This window comes from Eleutherodactylus coqui, chromosome 6 (assembly GCF_035609145.1).
Source record: "Eleutherodactylus coqui strain aEleCoq1 chromosome 6, aEleCoq1.hap1, whole genome shotgun sequence".
Classification (NCBI taxonomy): domain Eukaryota; kingdom Metazoa; phylum Chordata; class Amphibia; order Anura; family Eleutherodactylidae; genus Eleutherodactylus; species Eleutherodactylus coqui.
The window spans coordinates 55,659,360-55,683,193 of record NC_089842.1 but is presented as its reverse complement, the minus strand read 5'-3'; the positions used below and the strand labels follow the sequence as shown (position 1 = coordinate 55,683,193).

The window sequence follows — 23,834 nt, the reverse complement described above, 5'->3', positions numbered from 1 at the left end:
GTGGTGGTGGCTCCCCGGCTGATCTTGGCGCGACAAAGGTTGCACACCACTGTTCGTCGGTCGTCTGCACTCTCAGTGAAAAACTGCCAGACCTTTGAGCACCTCGGCCTCTGCAGGGTGGCATGGCGCGAGGGGGCGCTTTGGGAAACAGTTGGTGGATTATTCGGTCTGGCCCTGCCTCTACCCCTGGCCACCGCACTGCCTCTTGCAACCTGCCCTGCTGCTGCCCTTGCCTCCCCCTCTGAAGACCTGTCCTCAGTAGGCGTAGCAAACCAGGTGGGGTCAGTCACCTCATTGTCCTGCTGCTCTTCCTCAGAATCCTCGGTGCGCTCCTCCCTCGGACTTAATGCCCTTACTACTACCTCACTGATAGACAACTGTGTCTCATCGTCATCGGCCTCCTCACCCACTGAAAGGTCTTGAGACAGTTGCCGGAAGTCCCCAGCCTCATCCCCTGGACCCCGGGAACTTTGCAATGGTTGGGCATCAGTCACGATAAACTCCTCTGGTGGGAGAGGAACCACTGCTGCCCAATCTGAGCAGGGGCCCGAGAACAGTTCCTGGGAGTCTGCCCGCTCCTCAGAATGTCTCATTTTCATGGATTGAGGAGGCTGGGAGGAAGGAGGAGCAGCAGCCAGAGGATTCTGAGTTGCAGCAGTGGACGGCGCAGAACTGTGGTTGGACGATAGGTTGCTGGAAGCACTTTCTGCCATCCACGACAGGACCTGCTCACACTGCTCATTTTCTAATAAAGGTCTACCGCGTGGACCCATTAAATGTGCTATGAATGTGGGGACGCCAGAAACGTGCCTCTCTCCTAATCCCGCAGCAGTCGGCTGCGATACACCTGGATCAGGAGCTCGGCCTGCGCCCACACCCGGACTACGGCCTCCGCGTCCTCGTCCGCGCCCACGTCCTCTAGGCCTACCTCTACCCCTCAGCATGCTGTATTACCAGTAATGCAGAAACAGAACGCTGTAATTAAATGTGTCGCTTATTGGCCTGTGGTTGGAGGCTGACTTCGCTTACGGAACGCCAGGAAATAATTTGGCGCAAGCCTGCTGTAACACTTAGCTGGCTGCGTATGATTTTGTTGAAGTACTACACCCAGCACACACGGACCCAGAACACTGAGCACAGTGACAGGCAGGCCAAATAGATTTTTTGCCCAATATTTTTTAGAAAAGGCCCACTGCGTATATTCAATCAATAATATATGTCTTCTGTCCCTGGAGTGTGTCACAGAACTGCAGAGTGTTGCACTGTTATTAACTGCAACAGAGCGGTGATTTCACAGCCAGGAAATAATTTGGCGCAAGCCTGCTGTAACACTTAGCTGGCTGCGTATGATTTTGTTGAAGTACTACACCCAGCACACACGGACCCAGAACACTGAGCACAGTGACAGGCAGGCCAAATAGATTTTTTGCCCAATATTTTTTTGAAAAGGACCACTGCGTATATTCAATCAATAATATATGTCTTCTGTCCCTGCCTCCACACTTCTGTCCCTGGAGTATTACTGCAGGGCGCAATGCTCTGCACGGCCGATATACCAAAAAAAAAAAAAAGTGCAACACTGCAAAAAGCAGTCTCCACACTACTGCACACGGTTAGATGTGGCCCTAAGAAGGACCGTTGGGGTTCTTGAAGCCTACAATAACTCCTAACGCTCTCCCTGCCTCCACACTTCTGTCCCTGGAGTATTACTGCAGGGCGCAATGCTCTGCACGGCCGATATACCAAAAAAAAAAAAAAAAGGTGCAACACTGCAAAAAGCAGCCTCCACACTACTGCACACAGTTAGATGTGGCCCTAAAAAGGGCCGTTGGGGTTCTTGAAGCCTACACTCACTCCTAACACTCTCCCTACAGCAGCTCCAACACGATAGCACTGTCCCTCAGCTATGTCACAACGCATCTGAGGCGAGCCGCGGGAGGGGCCGATTTTTATACTCGGGTGACACCTGATCTCGCCAGCCACTCACTGCAGTGGGGTGGTATAGGGCTTGAACGTCGCAGGGGGAAGTTGTAATGCCTTCCCTGTCTTTCAATTGGCCAGAAAAGCGCGCTAACGTCTCAGAGATGAAAGTGAAAGTAACCCGAACATCGCGTGGTGCTCGTTACGAGTAACGAGCATCTCGAACATGCTAATACTCAAACGAGTATCAAGCTCGGACGAGTACGTTTGCTCATCTCTACAAATAACCCATCACTGGGAATAAGCCAACTCAAATAACCAATCACCGTGAATCAGCCAACCCAAATAACCCATCAGCGGTAATGAGTAAATCCAAACAACCAATCAGGTTGCGAATGGTGTGGATTTGGGGAGTAATATAGATATATGCATCCTGGATCCTCGCCCATATCCTCTGATGAGGTCTTCCTCTCTAGCTCTTTAAAGGGCTACTTTTGACACGTACTCCTTGTCTATCAGAGGGATGCGCAAAATAAATGTTAAAAAGAAAAAAAAAAAAAAAAAAGGAACACAAGCAACAAAAGACAATGATATATGGAAAACCAATAAGTCTGTACCATGTCGGACGGGAATATAAATGGCTGATGCAGCTCGGCCTTAATGTTAGTAAATGTAAGACTTTATTAATAAAGAAAATGTCAGCCCTCCTTCCTAAAGATAGCCGAGCTGGGTGCATCCTGCGGACACGCTGTTCGATCTCCAGACACATCACAGCATCCTTTCCCTCATGTCCTGCACCGTCCCTTGTGACAAAACGCCTAGGTGTTCGCAAAAGTCAATAGGAGAATAAATAATGTTGTACAAAGCTCGTGTCAGCGGCAACTCATCACTAATGTTATAAAGAGCTTTCTGGGAAATCTAAGACAAAATAGTCACTGAAATTCACAGCACCTGAGATGTGTTAACATTTCTTTTATTTTTCCCTCCTTCAGAAGATATTTATCTCTACTCTATATACTAAATCTTCAAAAATGCTAGGTGGCAGTAATTTATCAGCTATTCTACGGTATTTTAAAATCATAGAATGGTAGAGTTGGAAGGGACCTCCAGGGTCATCTGGTCCAATCCACTGCTCAGTGCAGGATTCACTAAACCATCCCAGACAGATATTTGTCCAGCCTTTGTTTGACCACTTCCATTGAAGAAGTCACCACCTCCTGTGGTAACCTGTTCCACTCATTGATCACCCTCACTGTCGAAAAGTTTTCTCTAAATGTCTAATTTGTGTCTCCTCCTTTTCAGTTTCATCCCATTGCTTCTAGTCTTTCCTTGTCCCTCTGCACTGTGACAGCCCTTCAGATATTTGTAGACAGCTATTAAGTCTTCCCTCAGCCTTCTTTTTTGTAAGCTAAACATTCCCAGATCCTTAACTGTTTCTCATAGGACATGATTTGCTGTCCGCTCACCATCTTGGTAACTCTTCTCTGAATTTGCTCCAGTTCACTATGTCTTTTTTTTTTTTTTTAAAGTGGGGTGCCCAGTACTGGACACAGTATTCCAGATGAGGTCTGACTAAGGTAGAGTAGAGGGGGATAATTACCTCATGTGATCTAGACTCTATGCTTCTCTTACTACATCCCAGAATTGTGTTTGCCTTTTTTTGCTGTTGTATCACGCTGTTGACTCATGTTCAGTCTGTGATCTATTAGTATACCCAAGTCTTTTTCACATGTGCTGCTGCTTCGCTCAATTCCTCCCATTCTGCATATGCTTTTTCATTTTTCTTGCACAGATTTAGTACTCTGCATTTATCCTTGTTAAATACCAATTTGTTAGTCGCCAGACACTGTAAGTTTGTTCAGATCTTTTTGAATCCTCTCCCTCTTCTCCAGCAAGGTTGTACAGCAAAACCCAGCAATACTACATATAAGGCCTTAAAAAGGATTGTTTAACCCTTTCGAATCCACTGTCTGACGTCTGAAGACATTCTGATGGAAGGCTATACAGCTCCGTTGTTGGAAGACGTTCGGCAGGGTATTCTTACTGTATATTACTAGTTGTTCTCTTGTCCGGGGACCTCTCCAGTGTGTCCCACCCCGCAGTACTGGCTCTAGCCAGCAGATGGCACCATTGTATAAAGGCAGAAAGAGAAAACCCCCTAGGAAACCCTGAATTCAAAATTGAATTGCAAAGGGTTAAGAAAACTCTTTTTCAAATTTTGGAGTTAAAAAGGGGGATTTCATTCAGGACTTCCATTAATTCAGAAAAAAGGAGATGCAAAGAATGTCCTCCTTTCCTTTGTCTCTTTGGAGCACCAGATATACCGGTGCTTTACTGATTTCCATGTGATGGAAGGCTTAGGATCATTTTATGTTGCTAGGACAGATAGGTGTTTTTTGTGTAGTAATTCCTTACATTAAGGAGGTTTCTGGGCTATTAACCTAGCCCGTTTTCAGTGTAGTGGACCCAGCTGTCATCATTGGGGTCAAAACTGGAAGTGTAATAGGCAGCTTTGCTCCTATTGATTTCAATAGGAGCGAAGCTTTCTACTCTAAACCTGGTAATGACATCTGGCCCCACTGCACTGACAGCCGATCACAGGGAATCTCAAGCAGTGGATCTCTGCTAATCAAAAGTTTTTGCCCATAAAGCCCCTTTAAGGGCCTAATTTCTGTAGAAACCACCTTACCTCTCCACGGTCTCCCAGCATAGAGTCCTTTGGTTTTGGAAGCTGTTGTCCACTGATTATTCGAAGAATTAGCTGCTTCCTTAACTGGCTTGCTAAGGGGTCTTCGGAAGTTGGATTAAAGGCACCTAAAAATATATATACAAAGATCATCATAAACCATGAGACGCTTAGGATGGTTTTACGTTTTTTGTGGTTTTTTTTGTCAGTTTTTAAGCCAAAACCAGCCAGAAGTAGATTTAGATAGAATCGAAAATATAAAGAAAGGACTTCTACTTTTCCTTCCTGCTGGATATGGTCAAGATACAAATGGCACTTTTACATTCTACCCAACTGCCCACAGGGGTAAACTTGTTGGGAGAAGATTCCTACAGCCCAGTGGACATTAGGAAGACATTTCCATGTTAAAATGTCTCTAAAACAAGTTCTGATGACTTGAAATAGATTTACCATAATTAGACAGCATCAGAAGCTTGCCGTTCTTGGGCCTCAATGTAAAAAAATGCTAACAGAGTCCTCATCTACCAATATGCCTTTTAGAATACTGTCGTCTTCCTTGGTAGCAGAGGGGCATTTGCGGCTCTGTCTGCACCCCTATACTGTATCTATGTCCTTGTATAGCATTACTTGGAACACCTTTGCAGATTTTAAATTGTGCAGCTCCATAAGTAGTATTCCAACCAAGCATGACATAATAGATGCTTGCATGCAAAGGGGTTTCTTAGCAATACAGACTATCAATTGACCAGCACTTGTTATGAACAAACTGTAATCATGTTGCTGCGAGTTATTACAGTTGCTGAACCAGTGAAGCCAACTGGTAAACTTCTTACTTTTATTGCTGTGTATCACTAACAAGTTTTTTTTGCAGGTATTGTGCCGTTAATTATTATAATGTTCTCATCCATTGCTGAAGGGCACTGGCTCTTGTGTGGAGGGGTGATGGAGTAGCACCACAAGGACTCTGTAATAGGGTGGAAGCTGGACTATAACAAACTGTTTTTGGTGCACATTGTGCTCTGAAATGTGTGGGTAGCAGAGGAACACGTGTGTAGAGTGGAGAATCTGTTAGGCGCGCATAAGACTGTTAAAGCGACCGGAGGAGGGTAGGAGAGGATTGGACCTCACTAGTCCCTGATAAAAGTGGTGACCCTGTGTCTAGTGCAGAGTGGTTTGCGATCATCTCCGCACCGATCCCAAACCTATTCTGGTCTGCTGAGAAGAGAGTGCTCCGTGACTGGAGAAGGTCCTGCAAGTAGCTGCAGACCATTTGCAGCATGTTCCTGCACTGGGGATGCGGGAAGCCCTGCATCCCTGGTGTAGAAGTGACCAAAGACCAAGACCATGCCAGGCCCTTTGTCCATGAAGTTTTGCGAATTGCCATAAGTATTTAACATCGACTGCATCCACTGAGCTGCGTGCCGATATACAACTACCAAGCTAAGTGCCACTGCTGTATAAATCACGCTTGCTGCTTCCAATCATATAAGGGCAGACTAAATGGACCCCATGGTCTTTTTCTGCTATCAATTTTCTAGGTGTCTAAGACCAGTGTAAAGTTCTGTTGCATTGAATATCCTATGTCAGCCTCCATTACTGCATCATCCTGTGTCAAGTTCAAGGGCCACACACAAAGACTGACCAGCTTACATGCTTTCTTTAATTTGTCACCATTGGTTTCATAGCATGATAAAATGATCATCAGGCCTAAATGCAGACTACCGCTACAGTGTGCACACAACAGTCCTCACCATGAGACATGCATTTCGGCTTCAGAACGTAACCACAGTTCCCATTTCTGTTGAACTTTGCTCGATTGAGTTGTAACATTCGGCCCTCTGACTGGTAATTTAATGCAACTGTTGAAGAAGCAAAAAATATGTGATGAGCAGATAACACACGCAAACGGTTAAATCAACACATCACATGTATAATTACATTTATAGAACAACCATTTACAAACATCATATCAGTCCGAGCTCAGGGACTCACGCTCTAAACCAAAAAAATGGTCCCCGATTCCAGCTAACTTCAGAAAAGTAACGAGTGTTGATTTCAATGTCATGAATAGTGAAGAAGATTGGGAGTAAGACAATATGTAAGGCTGATCGATTGATATTCATTTTAATTGTACGTGGAGATGCAATTATTTGCATATAAGTTAGGGTGAAAACCCTTACCCATGTACCCCAAAATATGCTAATACTACCATAAGATGTCCAGTACATTACAGTCAGTATATTTGTAGTGCTTATATGCTGCACATCTTGTAATGTCCTGACTCCTAGTCTTTCACAACTTGTTTAAGTTTATTTTTATGGAAACTGAATGTGCCCACAAGAGGTTTCCTCCTAGAAAAAGAATCCGACTCCTTTTGCTTTTTGTCAAGACTCCAGCATGCTATCAATGTGAAGCTTTTATTTGATATCTTTACACCCAGTATCGGATTGGGGTGTCCAGTGCCCACCAGAAAAAAAATTTAATTCTGGGGGCCCCCTGTACAGTTACATACAAATATTACTTGATCCCCATTTACAAATATTTTGCTGCTGCGTTCCTCATATATATCAATAGAAAGGTGGCGCTGTTGTTTCCACTGAAGTATACAGAGAATGCCATTTATCCCATTTATCCAATATTTGTGGCACAGCTTATGTGAGGGATAGGTGGGTTGGCTGACCCTCCCACAGAGTCCACAAGGGGATTCACGTGTTCCCCTATGGGCCAATCTGAGACTGTTTTACAATCGAGACTGCCGCTGACACAGATGGATCGTCTGTTTTAAAAATGTTCCTCATTAGGATCATCAAATGCATTTAAACGTTTGCACAGGTAACCTGTGGCTGTTTAGCTGCTGAATGGGGATTCAAACTTGTGCCAAGAATATATGATGTGTCACTACTAGAGATGAGCGAGCATACTCGCTAAGGCTAAGGCAAACTACTCGAGCGAGTACTGCCTTATTCGAGTACCTGCCCGCTCGGCTCTAAAGATTCGGGTGCCGGCGGGAGGCAGCGGGGGAGAGCGGGGAGGAACAGAGGGGAGATCTCTCTCTCCCTCACTCCCCCCCGCTCACCGCCGCAACTCACCTGTCACCCGCGCCAGCAGCCGAATCTTGAGACACGAGCGGGCAGGTACTCGAATAAGGCACTACTCGCTGGAGTAGTTTGTCTTAGCGAGTATGCTCTCTCATGTCTAGTCACTACCAAATACCATGTCATGTTGTGTCACTAACCGGTGGACAACCGCAGGCATCCCTGTGTTTGCTTAGGGACAACTTCAAACCTGCTAGTCTATCAATAAAAACCTAACAGGGAGCTGAGCATATGACATCGAGATAAGGAAATGTTTTATGTCCTACGTCTAAAACAGAAATAAAACACATGTTGACAACAAAAATCTGTTCCACCTCTAACCATTGCTTTGCAGGGTGTACAGTATATTCTGTGCAGATAGGACATCCCTTTATGAAGCTGCTGTGCCTGCTGCTTACTGCATTAATTGGATTGTCTGTTCTCCACAATCCATGTTCAAACACATTACTCTATTGGGGAATTCTGATTTAATATAGATGGATCCTCCATTTAGGACTCATCTATTTAGTCAGAGCTGAAAACTGCTTCAAAAACGCTTCTTCTTCTGGAGTAATTGGTGAGACTATTACATTGACAGCTCATTCATTACCCCATGTGCGAAATTTTGTCTTTTGTGGGGTTGTAGGAGAATTAATTGCTTCCTACTGGGTTCCTGCACAGATTACAGCCGGCTTCTGGGTGTTGACATTTGTCATCGGCTTACAGACAAAAACTCTAATGGAAGTGAATGTCCAAAAAAACCCCTTTTTAATGTGAATGTGACATCAAAAGCTTTTCTATAGTTTAAAGGGGATGTCCGACGAAAAATATTCTTTGTATTTAAATACAGCCCATAATAACCATTTTTTATATTTACACTCGTGAAAAAAAATATTTTTTTATCCCCAGATATACCAGTACTAAATGTTAGAATAGTGCCACCTGCTGTTTATACCAACAGATATTTCATAACTAATGTTAGAATAGCACCACCTACTGTTTTTGTTCCATGTTTACCTGCTCAGTTTTGCTTTCCTGTGTGCTCCATTGTATGGAAGCAAGACTGAGTCGGCATGTCCATCTTGGAACGTTTACTAAAAGGTGAATAGGATACACAAAGGCTCTTCAAGAGGAACAGCAGGTGGCGCTATTCTAACATTAGTCCTGCATACCTGAAGATATAAACTTTTTTTTTAAAGTGTACAGTATGTTAAAAACAAAAATCCTAGTATTCTGCAGTTTTCACATTGACTACTAAAATCTAATATGTTGACCCTTCCTGTTCTGATGAGGGAAATGCTTTTCAGTAGTCATCTCTATCACAAGCAGGATTATAGTGAAAGGAAATAACAGTCCGGAGGGGGAGGAACTGAACACCCCACAGTTCATTCCTGTCAGACTGAATGGAAATAAAGTGGACAGGAATGAAAAGTGTGCTGTGTTGCTCTACCCTCCACCATCATCATGCACACCCTCTCCAGTCCAGAGCTACATTCAACCCTTCCTAGTTACATTCCGAGTCTCATTGCTCAGAAGCCGCATGGGCAGCCACCTTTTTTCTTCTTGGAGAACCCCTTTAAGGCAAGTTAATATTGTGTTAACCAGAACAATTAAATGCTCATGCAATGTAGGTGCAGTAAGCAGCTGGGTTGGAGTTGCTTAAAGGGTTTGCCAACAAGGGCAGATCCTCAGTAAGCTAAACTCTTGACAAACTCCTCAAACCATTGGCACCACCAATATATAGTATATGCAATATTGCATTGCGTGTTGGGAGCTGTAGTACACTGTATATGTGCCCCCCCTTTAGGTCATCCATGTATGGCATATAGTCCTGTATCAGTGCATCAAATCGTTTCATAGATAATATAATATGAAGACAAGCACCATAACATATTGCTGCTTCAAGCTGACTCTCTTACCCAACTGGCAACCAGCGTTCCAAAACGGCTGGGGGTTATAGTTACTGGAGTCCACTCTGTAGGAGGAAGGGTAGATCCGGGACAGCTGGTATTGGTTGAATCGAACAAACTGTGCTGGCTTCTGCTGAAGGATTTGATGAGCTTTGGTCTCACTAAATGAAGATACCTGCCAGCTGCTAGAAACTGGGGAGGAGAGCAGATAGAGAAAGTTGTGACTATAACGGTTCTAGATCACAAGTTGGAGTTGGCCAATTTTTTTTTCAGCATTAGTAATTGCAACATTTTCCGCAGCGCTTTACCATCATAGAAGCAATATACAAAGTTACAAGGACAAAAAAGGACACAGGAGGACAGAATACACAGTTTGTAAGAGCTTACAATCAAAACATGTGCATTTTGCTATTTGATGCAGTTATTTGGTCTATGCCAATGCGCCAAATATTGCAGATAGACTGTGCGATAGCCACACTCCCCTCAACTGACCAGTTGGGGACTGGAAATGTAGGATTTGCATATAACCTAGGCAATTCTGATCATCATTCAAAAAACTTCTGCATTAGGCCGAGCTCACACGAGCGCATCTCGTAGCGTGCCGCCTGTGAGACACACCCGTGGCACTCAGCAATGAAACTGCGTACTTGCTTCGTGCCATCAAAATTAATGTATTATCTAAGCATGTATGCATGCATAATATGCGCCAAGATAGAACATGCTGTGATTTTTCTTGCAAGTATTTTTTGCGCAATTCATGTGAGCACCAACATGGCTGCCTATGGGAGATTGGTACAGCGCAGAATATGCTATACCAACATACTCATGTGAGGCAGCCCTTATACTTTATGCAAACCCATTTCATTAAACCCACAAATACAGCTTCCACAATCATGTCAGGGCGTTACATAAATTAGAATAAAGCTACAATTCTCAAATTTGAAGGGCAATATAAAAAAAAATACAAAAAACATAAAAGTGTATCCAAAACATTTCCACTGAAAAATGAAAAACTAGTTAACCCAGAAAATATAAGATAATGGGCAATACTATCAGGACGACTATTCTGCATAACTTCTTCAAATAAGTTCTAATAACAGAGATGGAACAATATCTCCACAGCGCCACCTATTGGAAGACAGCATTCCTTCAAGTCAATCATCAGACTCTTTATACAAGCCTTGTAACAATGACTGGAAATTAAAAGCAAAGCCAGACTCCACATAGTAACCAATCATAAATGGCATTTCATACAGTGTAACTGCAAGGGAGTGAAACTGCCTCCTACTGGTTGAGTATGTGCAGTAACAAGCAGGTTATGAGAGTAATGCAGTGTACTCTGGAAGGTTAGTGATCGCTGGAGACATCATGGGCATATGCCCTTGCTGGGACTTCAAGAAACACTCTTGTAGAGGAGAGAGTCGGACTGATGCTGTGACTAACGGGGTCTGAGACAGTGGGAGAGGTGAAGGATATCAAGGCTGTAACCACACAGGTTTTGATATCGGGGGAAGGAAAAGTAAACTACCAACACCAGTTCTGGGTATAGAAGAAGTGAGCCTTGTTCATTACTAAGCCGTCGCTGTTGACCACTGCACCCTGTGCCTTTAACAAGTAGAGCGCCTCTCCGCCAGGAGGAGTAATGGTTTTGCAATTAAACAGTGGTGATTAATAGAGATGTTCCAGGCATGTACTATTGATGACCTATTCTCTGTTCAGTGCAGCGAAGCCGGGTGACCACATTGGTGGTCAGGGCCAGAAGTGTAATGGATTGCTTTACTCCCATTGAAACGAATGGGAGCGACGTTTTCTAATTTAAACCCAGCTTCTAGTTGCTGTCAGAGTCGGAAATGCAAAAGGCAGCATCACTCCCAATAATTTCAATGGGAGTGAAGCAGTCCACTGTACTTCCAGCCCTGACCACGGATGCAGACGTCAGTTCGGCCAGGCTGGACAGCGGGACAGAGAATTGACTGATCAGCGGAGATCCCGAGCAGTGGATAGGTCATCAATAGTAAAAGTCCCAGCATGCCCCTTTAGAGTGGCTGCACCCTTTGAAGCAAAGTTTTGCAGAGACTAAAAGACTGACTCTTCTGAGGGCCAAATCAGGCTTTGGGGCTTTTACCACTGTGGTCAGTTTGGGTTTCAAGAAAATTTGAGCTTACTTCGGTCTCAGACAATTCATGCACATCAAACATACACTCACTGCTGACATCTTAAATGAAAGATATATATATATATATATATGCATATCTATAATACCCTGTTTCCCTGACATAGCACGATTTTCCAGAATTTTTGAGGATGCAAAATGACTTTTCAGGCTTTTTGAGGATGCTTGAAATATAAGCCCTACTCCAAAATTAAGCCCTGCTAACAGTTAATTAAAAAAGTCAATTTAAATAGTGTCCAGGCAGCTATACATGTAAAAAAGTTAAACCTTTTTGAACAAAAATTAATATAAGACACTGTCTTATTTTTGGGAAAACGTGGTATATCCATCTCTCCCTCTCTCTATACATATATCTATTTTACACACACACAGTATATGTAATTTTATATATGTATTCTGGATAGAGATGGAAAACAAGTTCCCAGACACAACCCTTGTAAATACTGCGGAGGTTAATGCAAAGAGTCTGATCTTGGAGCTTGATCATGAATATATATTCATCCTATTCCACTGACACTAGACATAGTCTGTGTCTGGTTTGCTTATTTAGTTTTCATGCTCATGTACTTATTTAATCAGTAGATTTGTACTTTATGCCATATGAAAGCTTTTCCTAAAAATTGGTACTTGGGAGAAAGTCATTGTTGTCAGATTTATAATAAGTGTAAGGGGAAAGCAAGGACACCACACTGAGGTTACAGGAAACATAAAAGTGTATGACAGAAGAGATATTAGCTGGAAGCTTCAGCTTGAATATTAACTCTGCCTAGATATACAGGATTCATTTGGTAATACTTCTATTACAAGCAACTAGGAAAGTCATATCCTTGCTTATTGGGTTAGCAAAAGGTCAGAACAGTTCAAGTAAAGAGGTGGTCTGCACCCACCGCTGTGGCCAGCCATGTATCTGCAATATTACATCATTACTGGCAGGGTCTAATAGTGAGACACTTTATTATTGGGGGGTTCCAAGCAGGGGACCCCCTCTCTATCATCTACAGGCCCTAATGAGCAGGGGCGTAACTATAGAGGATGCAGGGGATGCGGTCGCACCCGGGCCAAGGAGCCTTAAGGGGCCCATAAGGCCTCTCTTCTCCATATAGGGAGCCCAGTACTATGAATAAAACACTATAGTTGGGGGATCTGTTACGGCTTTTGCATCGGGGCCCAGAAGCTTCAAGTTAGGTCTCTGTGCAGCATGGTTTAGGTACAGGTACAGATAGAGGGGGGGCCCAGCTCACGTTTTGCATCAGGGCCCCTGAGCCTTTAGTTAAGCCCCTGGTCATGAGGTATATGGAAAAGGAATGCCTGATGAAATAACCCATTTAAGTCAATTGCAAAAAAGTACACCACCACCACACAAAGTCCAACTGCAGTCAGGAAATGCCATGACTTGAACTTACTCTCCGTTTCCACATCGTGGATACCCACTGACTTTGTATATTTCACCAGATCTGACAGCGCTCTTGAGAGTTTCATAGTCTTCTTCTGCCGGTTGATTCTACTGAACAAATAGAGACTTCAGTTAAGCAGAACAAATCTAAGCTGCTAAGAAGACGCCAGAAACCACATAATACCTGCTGTAATGTACGGAGGCTCGGGCAATGCTTCCCTGCCGATCCAGGCTGTCATCACCTTCTTCCAAACTTGAGCTCTTTTTAATCCGGGCGCCTTTTTTCTAGAGGCCGGTAAGAGAAGGTAAACCTTAATATAGCACACAGCGTCCTCACAGGTTTATTACTTCTCCTGCTAGGTTTAGTTTATTGATGAAGAATTACTTTGGAGAGCGAAGAAAACATCCTGCAATATCGCTCAGGAAAAAGTCAGGAAATTATAAATGTTTTCTGAACGAAAAGACATGCGGTGATTTAGGTTGGTGGTCGATTTTTTTTTAAACACCCCCCTCCCCCCCAAAAAAAATAAAGTGGTGTTTGTGAGAATAAAAAAAAAAAATTCCTCTTAAATATTTCCCATTACTCTTTTGTCTCCAAGCAGTTTCCAATTCATTCTGGTCAAATCATGTGATATGGCCCAAGAGGATGGAGATTAACTATTGTCAAAATATAGGTTTTCCATGTGTATGACTGACGGTAGCTTACTAGGCAAAGAACATGTCAAGAACCTTGCACTAGATCATACCTTTTTTTTAGACATTTCAATCATATAAATCCACTGCTCCCCTGTGGTTAAAAGCTACGTTCACTTCTGCAACCATTTTTTTTAATTTCTCTGTTGCTTCTAAAACTAGTAACTTTGCAAACTGCCTTGGTTAAAATATTCTACATTTGTGCTCCTATGCAGACCTGTGTGTCTCCATGGTTACAGACTACAAAAACTCTTCTGTAGTCTGAGCCTACATTCATACTTGTCTTTTTCCATCGGCCCTCTCCTTGCTTACAGACAGACAGCATTAGAGAGAAGAGGTGGTGGAGTAATACGTGACTGCAGGATCAGACTGCACATTAGAGTTATTTGTACTCTAACTGGAAACACAGAATTACATAGGGACTGCAAAACAAATTTATTTTTCAAAGCAAGACCATTTGCAAAGTCATATCTTTAATTATTATCTTTTATTGGGAGCTATAAAAAAATGTTTAAAAAAGTGCACATACCCTTCAACTGCTAAACAGATCTGTCTGTACTGGGATCAGAATAGGAATTCTGCATCATACCCCATTTCCATGAACATACCTACCTGGCGAAAACCATGTAGGAGACCACATGAATTATTGCAAAAGCATGACTGCAAGGTAAAGGACTACTTTAGTGTCACAACATACTGCAGCATGCAACCAGTGGCGGATTATAATATGGGCAGTTTGGGCAGCTGCTCGGGGCTCCAAGCCACCCAAATGGGCAGAGACAGAAACTTGATCTTAGCTACAGCCCAAGACTGCCTTGGATTCTGCCTTCACAAAGTCTCACCGCTTATAAAGGCAAGGTGCAAAATAAGTATAGGCCAGAGGCGTAACTTAAAGCTCCTGGGCCCCAATGCAAAATGTGTAGCAGGGCCCCTAATTATAATGTTTTATTAATAGTATTGGGCTCCCTATATGGAGAAGAGAGGCCTTATGGGGCACCCTAAGGCTCCTGGGCCCGGGTGCGACCGCATCCCCTGCACCCTCTATAGTTACGCCCCTGGTATATGCCACATGTAACCCAAATGACAGAATATATTTACTGGTTGGAGTGCATAAAGTACCATGAGTCTGAGGCAAAGATAGAGTGCCTCTTGCCTTTGAGAAAGCCACCAACAGTAGCGATACACACCGGGTCATGGCTGCCTACAGGCAACCTCTATTTTTTACTGATCATTTCTATTATACTCTGCCCCAGGCACTTTATCTTTGCGTCAGACTGTTTCAAATAGTATTTGCTACTGGTCTTATCAGTCTGATTAACCTTTTCAGGCTCTGTATGTATACTGGTACTTGTGTAATATATGGGGATTGGATATGTTTTACACTATTGGTACTGAGGGCAAGGTTTGAAGATTTGAATATGTGATGTTCAATGAACTTTCTGTACTCCCATCAGTAAATATATTCTGTCATTAGGGTTACATGGGACCTATACGTATTTTGTATATGGCCTTTGTTTATTAATATGTTCCCGGTCATTGGAAACTTACGTGTCTTTAGACTGTTAGCAACTGTGTTTCAATAAATCTTGTATTAATTATTTTGGAGTGCCATGTGTATTTCATTCATGGGCTTTTTATATAGTGTCTTGCATGCATGTTAACCATTGAGCTCCCAGTACGGGTGGCTACCCTGGTTTGTGCAATCAGCATTTACAGCGCGATTCTTGCATGTACAGCAATAACTGCAGCACAGCTGCTATGTATGAATGTACCCTATATGTAGCTCTTATTTTGCACAATTCCCCTTATGGTATTCAACAGGCCTGGATCTGAAGAGAAACCAGAGAGCGAGAAGGGCAAGTACCATAGGAGTCTGGTCTGGGGTCTGACTTTATTCATAGCTATTGACTATAGATGAAACAATGGGGGTGGGCAAATGGGGTCCCAAGTTTGGAGAACAGCCCAGGACTACTTAATCTGCCATGGCACATATCATGCTGGTTACTGTAGACAGTGGAGCTTTTCAGCAGGTCCAGGGAGCACGGTGTGCTGACATTGCTGCTACTTCATAAAGAAAGTCCATGTAGAAAACCTCATAGAAAACCTATAATATCAGATGGTACAAAGTGACCCAAGTCTGCTCCAATGCATGGAGATTAAGATCTAGCACCAGATGTCACATGTCAAGCGTCACATTCACCTTGCGTTTAGAAAAGCTTCCCATCAGGGAGCGACTGTGACGTTTGTTGGGGCTAGGTTCTTCTCCTGACTCGGTCTCCTCTTCCGTTTTACTCTGTAATACAAAGTGAAAACATTAGGATTAGTGCTGAGTAAACTTTTGACAACTTCGGTTATGCCGGTTTGCCGAATTTCGGAAAAGAAGTTTGATTTGCTTTGAATTAGTTTGAATCAAACAGTTACCAATAATAACGATCCAGGCCAGACGGTGGTGGTTCTGTGGCCGAGTGGTTACCACTAGAGATGAGCGAGCATACTCGCTAAGGCAAACTGCTCGAGCGAGTAGTGCCTTATGCGAGTACCTGCCCGCTCGTCTCTAAAGATTCGGGGGCCGGCGGGGAAGAGCGGTGAGTTGCGAGAGTGAGCAGGGGGGGGGGGAGAGATCAACCCCCCCCCCCCCCGTTCCTCCCCGCTTTCCCCCGCCGGCACCCAAATCATTAGAGACGAGCGGGCAGGTACGCGCATAAGGCACTACTCGCTCGAGTAGTTTGCCTTATCGAGTATGCTCGCTAGTCTCTAGTTACCACTCTTGCCTTGTAGTGCGGAGGTCCTGGGTTCAAAGCTGACAACATCTGCATGCATGTTGAATGTTCTCCCTCTGTTTCATAATAATCACCTTTATTTATATCATGCATGTATATTACGCCGTGCTTTGTATTGCTTGATATTTTCTGTCCACATTGAGGCAAGTGTCTATATTCACTGATTAATAAGTTTTTGTAGTCTGGGAGTAAACCACAGGGGAACATAGAAACTCCATGTAGATGTTGTCCTTGGTCGGGTTTGAACCTAGGACCCCAGTGCGGCAAGGCAACAGTGCTAACTACTGAGATGCCATTCTTCTTCCTTCTTAAGGAATGTAGGCACTATATAAAGATGATTAATATGAAGAAGAAGAAACCTATACAAACACAGGAAGAACATACAAACATTACAGAGCGCTGCAAGGCAACAGTAATAACCGATGAACCACAAGAGAATCATCACCACCATGTTCACCCAGGAAGGTCCACCTGCGGTTCAGGTTCGCCAGGAACTGAACTTTTAGCATGATTCGACTGGTTTGGTTCACTTAACCACTATGGTGGCATAAAACCTCAGTCAACCAGATTTAAAAGCAAGGTATTTTATAATTTTGAAATAATTTAGATTTTTTTTTTTAAATCAAAGGCTTAACATAAAAAAGGTTTTCTAAGATTTTACAGATGAAAATTCTCCATAAAATTCAGTTTTGATCATTTAAATAGTAACTGAACTCCATTACTGGCTCTGAGCCATAAAATACGGCAGTGTTCAATGAAAGAAAGAACCTAAAAAGGCAGAAAATTGAAAATAACAGCACAAGACAAATTAGTTTGGCTCTAATACTATTCAGCAGGTAGGTCAATCTAATGGCTATAATGAAATTCAGAAAATTTGAGATAATTCCAAAGTCTGCCACTAGGGTGCGCTGTGACTTAACAAAACAAACACCGTACTGCGGCGCGCTACCGAAAATGATTTAACGATAGTTTTTATTTAATTGCAAATGTCGCTAAGAGTTCGGCATAGTTAGAATGTTATATAGCGGTGTAGCGCGCTTAGCAGCACTGGGTGTTCTGGCCATCTCAGGAAACGGCTAAATAATTTAATATTTGTATACGCTTCCCTGGCATTTATGCACAAGCAGCATTAATACCCAATTAACAGGCAGCTACCATGCAAAGTAATTTTGTTATCATTTGTCCATAGGGCTATGCTTGGCCTGAAAGGTGAAATGGGATCAGCAGGGAATTGACAGGATTATTAAAAAGCTGCCGGCAAGCACCTTCAAACTCTATTTCCAACCAGCGCAGTTCAGTCACAGGGTGTATGAGGAGGAACCAAACAGCGAGAGGGCTTTATGCTATGGATTTATGGGGTAAATATTCTGTAAAGACAGTTCACATGGATGTATTCTTCATGCAAAAGTTCGAACAGGGGCGAGAATAGAAGGAGAGCAAGAATAGGCATTAAAATGTGACCCTGTCCCAGCGTTTGTTTAAAAAAACATCATGGCTGGTTTCTTCCAAAAACAGCACCACACCTGCACGGCTTCTGTCAGGTATTGCTGCTCCGCTCCATTGAGTTGCATGGTACTGCACTGCAATACCACACAGAACCCATGGAAAGGTGTAGCGCCATTTCTGGAACTTCAACATTTTTATTGCAATGGCTCTGGAGTCGACATGATGACTGCAATTATAACATCATGTTATAATGTTATTTATCAATCAAGCCAAAACCCTTCCTGGGCCTAATAAGTATAAAGCAACGCAGCAGGTTCAGAGAATCCACGTTGTGAACCGCCAGAGGAGAGGGGTATGAGCAGGCAGAAGTCTCTTAAGCATGGTTGGGCAATGTTCCTTCTACTAGAGGAGTCTGTGACCGTATGGTGGTTCCTGCTTCTCCACAGTCTGCTGCAATTTTGTTCCAGTCACAAAAACAGAATCAAAGTGAAAGCAAACTAAAAGCATTCAGGTTTTTAGAAAACGCGTTAAAAACAGTTTTTCAATTTTACATCCTCCAACAAAACAGTGCTGAGAGACGGAAAGCCTGCACTGAACTCTAACGGAGGTGAGGATTCCACGATCACTGTCCGCGAGTAGGATACGCAGGCATTGACTTTTGCCGGTTCGCTCACACTTGCGGTAGAAATTGTGGATTCTGTCAGCTGAAGAAAAATCACAGCATGCTCTATTTTAGCGCGGATTCAGCGCCTATGAGGTCCATTGATCTCAATGGATGTGTTTGATCCGCAGTGCATACGGAATTACGTATTTGTGTATGGACTGCTGATCGAATGCAAGTTGCTAGGAGACCAGATATCAATTAGCATAAAGAAAGTAGAAATTTGTGGGCAGACAATGCAGGACGGAGTCTGCGGAGCAACACATCTATCTAGACTGCTGTCTGCAACCTCCGCTTAGGCCACTCTCAAACATACCGCTTTTTACGTTTTTTTTTTCCCCATTTTTGAACGCATGTGTGAGAGTGGCCCTATTCTTCTGGGCTCTTTCTCCAGAAGGAATAAGGGCTTGTTTTTTTCTTTTATAGCATTTTATACTACTTTCAAAAAAAGTATTCTATCACCAGGCAAGCCTAGAGAGCAGAATCCCATTCTGAAGGCTCTCAGAGCATCTCTCACCGCGACAGCACAATAGAATGTCGCCTGAGCGATAGAAGTGTGTGTCCAGGGGGTTGGGACATCAAATAAAACAGTAAAATGAACTGTACCCCCCAGAAGCGTAACTTGAAGTTCCCGGGCCCCGATGCAAACCTTGTAACAGGGCCCCCAACTATAATGCTTTACTCATAGTGCTGGGTCCCCTATATGGAGGAGAGAGGCCTTATGGGCCCCCTAAGGCTCCTGGGCCCGGGTGCAACCACATCCCCTGCATCCTCTATAGTTACGCCCCTGGTACCCCCCTTACAAAAACATGCAGACACCTACCTCCTTAGTTTCTATATTAGAGATACTATTACCTCACTTATGGCTCCTTCCGTTCTGATTTTACCATCTGTGTCCAAGTTCTTTTTTTTTTTGACAGGTAAAGTGACCTTCTGGGTTTTGGGCCTGCAGTAGTTCTCCTCTGACCATTCCTGCAATCCACCGCTTCCAGGTCCCTTCTCTGGCCATCCAAGATGGCTAATGCAGTTTTCAGACTAATTCCCATAATGCATTTTTAGCATTAGTCTAACAATGCAGTATACCTGCTCTCCGATTGGCCAGAGCTGCTTACGTGATCAACAGTGGCCAATCAAAGCTGTGAACATTAGAAAATTGCTGTGGCCACCTTGGTCAACCAAAAATGGTGCCTGCATCCGGCAGAGGGAGTGGCAATAATAGAACCGCCTGTCCCAGTAGAGAACTCTGACTCGAAAACAGAGGGGCGCTTTAAGAAGACAGAAGTTGAATTGTTGCTGTGCATGATGTGCGGCTATTCTAATAAGTCATCATGGATGAGCCTGCTTACCAGAAAATTGTTGGGGGCCATTGTGGCTGTGACTGCAGTGGATCCCTTGCTACAATATACTGCCTTTTTACAGGTCAGCACAGAGTGAAAGATCCACCTTCATTTCCCAAAAAGGATATTCAAAGAGACTACAAACTTAGCCAATGTTTCTTTTTAGTCGGCGAGTCCTGAACGCTGGCTGCCATGTAATATATGCATGATTCCCAGACTGGTTAAATAGTTTAATGAGAAGAGCTTCCACTTACGATCTAACATGGAAATTCTGCATCATAATAAGGAGCTTAATTGCTAATGAAGAAAAGACTGGGGGACGTGGAAGCAGATAGATGAGATGTCTAGGCTGTGATTGATAAAACCCATGTGAGTATTTTATTACAACATGCTGCTTGTTGGGCTCAAGTAATTTAAAGCAAGCAATTGCAATTAGCTTTGTCTAGTGCTTTCTGTCCATGCAGGGAGAGGATCTGGTTCTCTTTTCCTCTATTTGTTACACTTTTGTCTGCTGGGAGTGGTAATTGCCAGTATAATGTGGCCTGATTTCACCGAAATAATGCTAAAATGGCCTGAATATTTAATGAGGCCTGGGTTATGCTATGCACAAAGACTTTAAGGAGACTTTTATTTTAACACAAACGGTAACTTTTTTTGTACATTGCAGAAGATGGTTGTGTGCAATTGGGCAAGCGGTCTACTACCAATTACGGTATATATACACAGTACTGTATCTACGAGCATATATGCCTATGTATCATATATATATCGTATATGTAAGCATATGTATCAGCCTGCATAAGCGGGTTAGTTACTTCTAAAAGGTACATACACACGGCTGTTAAAGTTGCGCCTGAAATTCTTGGGTGCAACTCGGATCAGACATCCCGTCCGTGTGCTGTCCAATGTGAGGGAGATTGTACATTAATGTGCGATGTGTGTCTAAAAATCGGACAAGAATAGGACATACTGCGATTTTTTTTTTTCAAATGAATGGGTGACATTTCCATCAATTTTCTAGCCCTGTACAGCTCCTACAGGCAATGTTCACATCCCATGTTGGAGGGTCCATTCAGAGCCTCAACAAAGTCGTGGACTAAAGAGCACAACGTGCTGGTAAAATTCTAGGCAGCATAACAGGAACCCAGTAGATCCCATTATAGTCAATCGTGTGTTGAGTGGCATTCATGTCCATGATGTGCCGAGTCCAGCACTTCTGCGACTTTCATTCTGAGCAACGGAAAACAGCACAGCTATAAATTGAGTATTAATGGTGTTACACTGAACTTTCAAGGTCGTTCAATTACAAAAGATCCTATACTGAAAGTGAGGTAAATATATTGGGGTTTATTTAGAAAGTGTTGGGATGTGGTTTTCAGTTAATTTGCAGTTGGGATTGCCTGCAGTCAGAAGAATGAATGCGTAATCTGATCACTCAACATCTGTAACTTTGATAGAGAAGTCCTTCGGTACAGACGGTCCATTTTATTGCAGTATCACTTGGTAACCTTATCTGAAGTAAGGGGCTGGTCATATTTCATTCCTGCGTACATTCCCGGGATCAGTCTGAATTCCTAAAAAAACAGACCACTAGAATGGAACCACAGACTTCCATTGCTGAAATAGAGACCAATGAAAAGATCTATGTTGAGCACTTCTGCATTTGTTACCAACACCTATGCTAAAGAGAATAATGTGGCGGACCAGGTAATTCTCATTGGCACAAATGCCTGCAACGAACAGAAAGCTGCCCAAACTGAGAACATACTGGTCTCCGTTTCCGCAGTTTCAGGCTATAGTTCTGTTCCGGAGTGTTTTTGACTCTTGTTTCGGGGAATTCAGATGTGTCCCTGGGATGGAATTAGAGGATGTACACCAACAAGATGTGAAAGGCTGCTGCTGCAAGGGAAAAGGAAAGTAGTTGCCAGCGGTGTTGTTCATCACAATCGGCCGGGCGATTAAATCAGGCCGATTTTTGCTAAATTGGAGCGGATCATCCAAATATTGGCTTTCTGCTTGGAGCATGAAGGACAGGTGCGTCGTTTGGCGCTGCTGCCTTGAAGCGCTGGAGGTCTAGCTTCGAATCTGACCTTGATGGGGATTTGAACATGGGATCTCACCAAGGCAAGGCAGAAGTAATCACCACTGGCCCACTGCCGCCAGCACCACCTCCACTGTTGTTCCAGGGACATTTCGGAGACCAAATTAGAAGACACGATTTTCATTCCCATTGATTTTAAATAGAAGACGGAATCAGGAGTCTCAAATAATAGTTTTTTTTTTTCCTTTCTCCTGACCCGATTATTTAAATAATTGCTCAATACTTGCTACCAGTAGCAACTAGATTCTACCAATTTTGGAGAGTCCTAGCGGTAAATGGAAGTAGCAATCTGATTGGTTACCCCGGATAACTACTCTACTTTTCCCTTATACTAGTGTTGATCAATTACTAAAGCTGATTGGGTGAAACCATGCATTAAAATACCTCTTCTGTGTAAAATAAAATGACTTCATAACAAGGGTTATATTCGGTTTCTGGTACATTAGGCCTGAATTGTAAATCCATACACGATTCCTTAGATGAAAGGATCCAAAGGTTGGTGCAGAGCGATAATTATGTCAATTTAAAAGAGCTTTGCCAAATCATTCCTAGAGATTTCGTTCCCTATCAATAATGCATGAACAATCCATGCTCCCGTCTACCCGTGAACATTGCGCTGTAATAGAACTTATGAATAATGAATCATGAAAAATCAAACTTGTTTTAAATGTTTTCACTTGATGGATCTGTCTGAGACACATTTACACAGATACATTTGTAAATCTTGTGTGTAACCACCTTATTATCCATGGACCTTGTAGACTGGCTACCTGCGCTACAAAGAGTGACCTGAAATATGGAGCTGTGGTCATTTTCAGGCCCCTAACCACAGCAACCATATGGACATATTCATAGTGTAACAAGATGTGCATATGACAGTGCGGGTTATGTTGTGTGCAGGAATATTCTATGGGAGTGAGCTATGGACATGGTAATCCTCAGTTATGTGACTTTGGTCATCACCAACCCCTGTTGAAGCAGGCACCACAGATGGCTTAGTGCTTGTGATCTGTGAGTTCTACAAATCTTAGTATTAAACATCAGGGTGTTTTGTTCCTAAAGGACCAGACGCTTTTTAGGAAGTTTACCCATGTGGTGGTTTTACTGCTCTATTTTTTTCTTCAGCTACCAAAATTATTTTTGTTGCATTTCTGTCTGGAACATATAGGGCTATTTAATATCAGTAGCTAGTCACTAACAGAGCTCACATGCATCTGCTAGGATCCAGCAGCTCTGCTGTGACAGAGGGCACATGGTTAAAAATTGATTCCGCCTTCTCCTCTGGGTCCTCAGCTGTAACTAACAGCCAAGGGTCTGACTTGCTCCGGTTCGATTGCAGGAGCTGAACTTTATTCCTGCTCCTTATTTTTGCCATCAGGTGGGATTAAAGACCAGGACCAAGTGCTGTAAATTTACGGTGTTTGGCCTTTAGCCCCTTAGTGATGGGCTCACTGCCTTTTTACACCCTAGCTAATGGGCTTTAATCCTCAGGGACCTAAAAACATGCTTCCTCTGAGCATTAAAGCCATGTGGGCTGAGGACGTGACAGCTCTATGGTGCCAGCTCACAAAGGTAGCCGACAACCTGGAGCTGTCAAGGGGGCCCGTGGGAAGCCTCCTTTCCCCCCCAGTCATGCGATCAGCGCTATTCAATGGATAGC

General features: G+C 43.3%; 1 protein-coding gene across 1 annotated transcript in view; it reads right to left on the bottom strand.

Moving 5' to 3' along the window:
• Positions 1-23,834, bottom strand: part of PLCH2 (phospholipase C eta 2) — a 699,861-nt gene that overhangs the window by 54,570 nt on the left and 621,457 nt on the right. Inside the window, exons 14-19 of the mRNA XM_066606850.1 lie at positions 16,050-16,142; positions 13,341-13,441; positions 13,167-13,264; positions 9,600-9,782; positions 6,358-6,465; positions 4,610-4,734 (exon numbers count right to left, since the gene is read on the bottom strand). Of these exons, the coding sequence (XP_066462947.1) occupies positions 4,610-4,734; positions 6,358-6,465; positions 9,600-9,782; positions 13,167-13,264; positions 13,341-13,441; positions 16,050-16,142 (708 nt within the window). The remainder of the gene's footprint in view (positions 1-4,609; positions 4,735-6,357; positions 6,466-9,599; positions 9,783-13,166; positions 13,265-13,340; positions 13,442-16,049; positions 16,143-23,834) is intronic.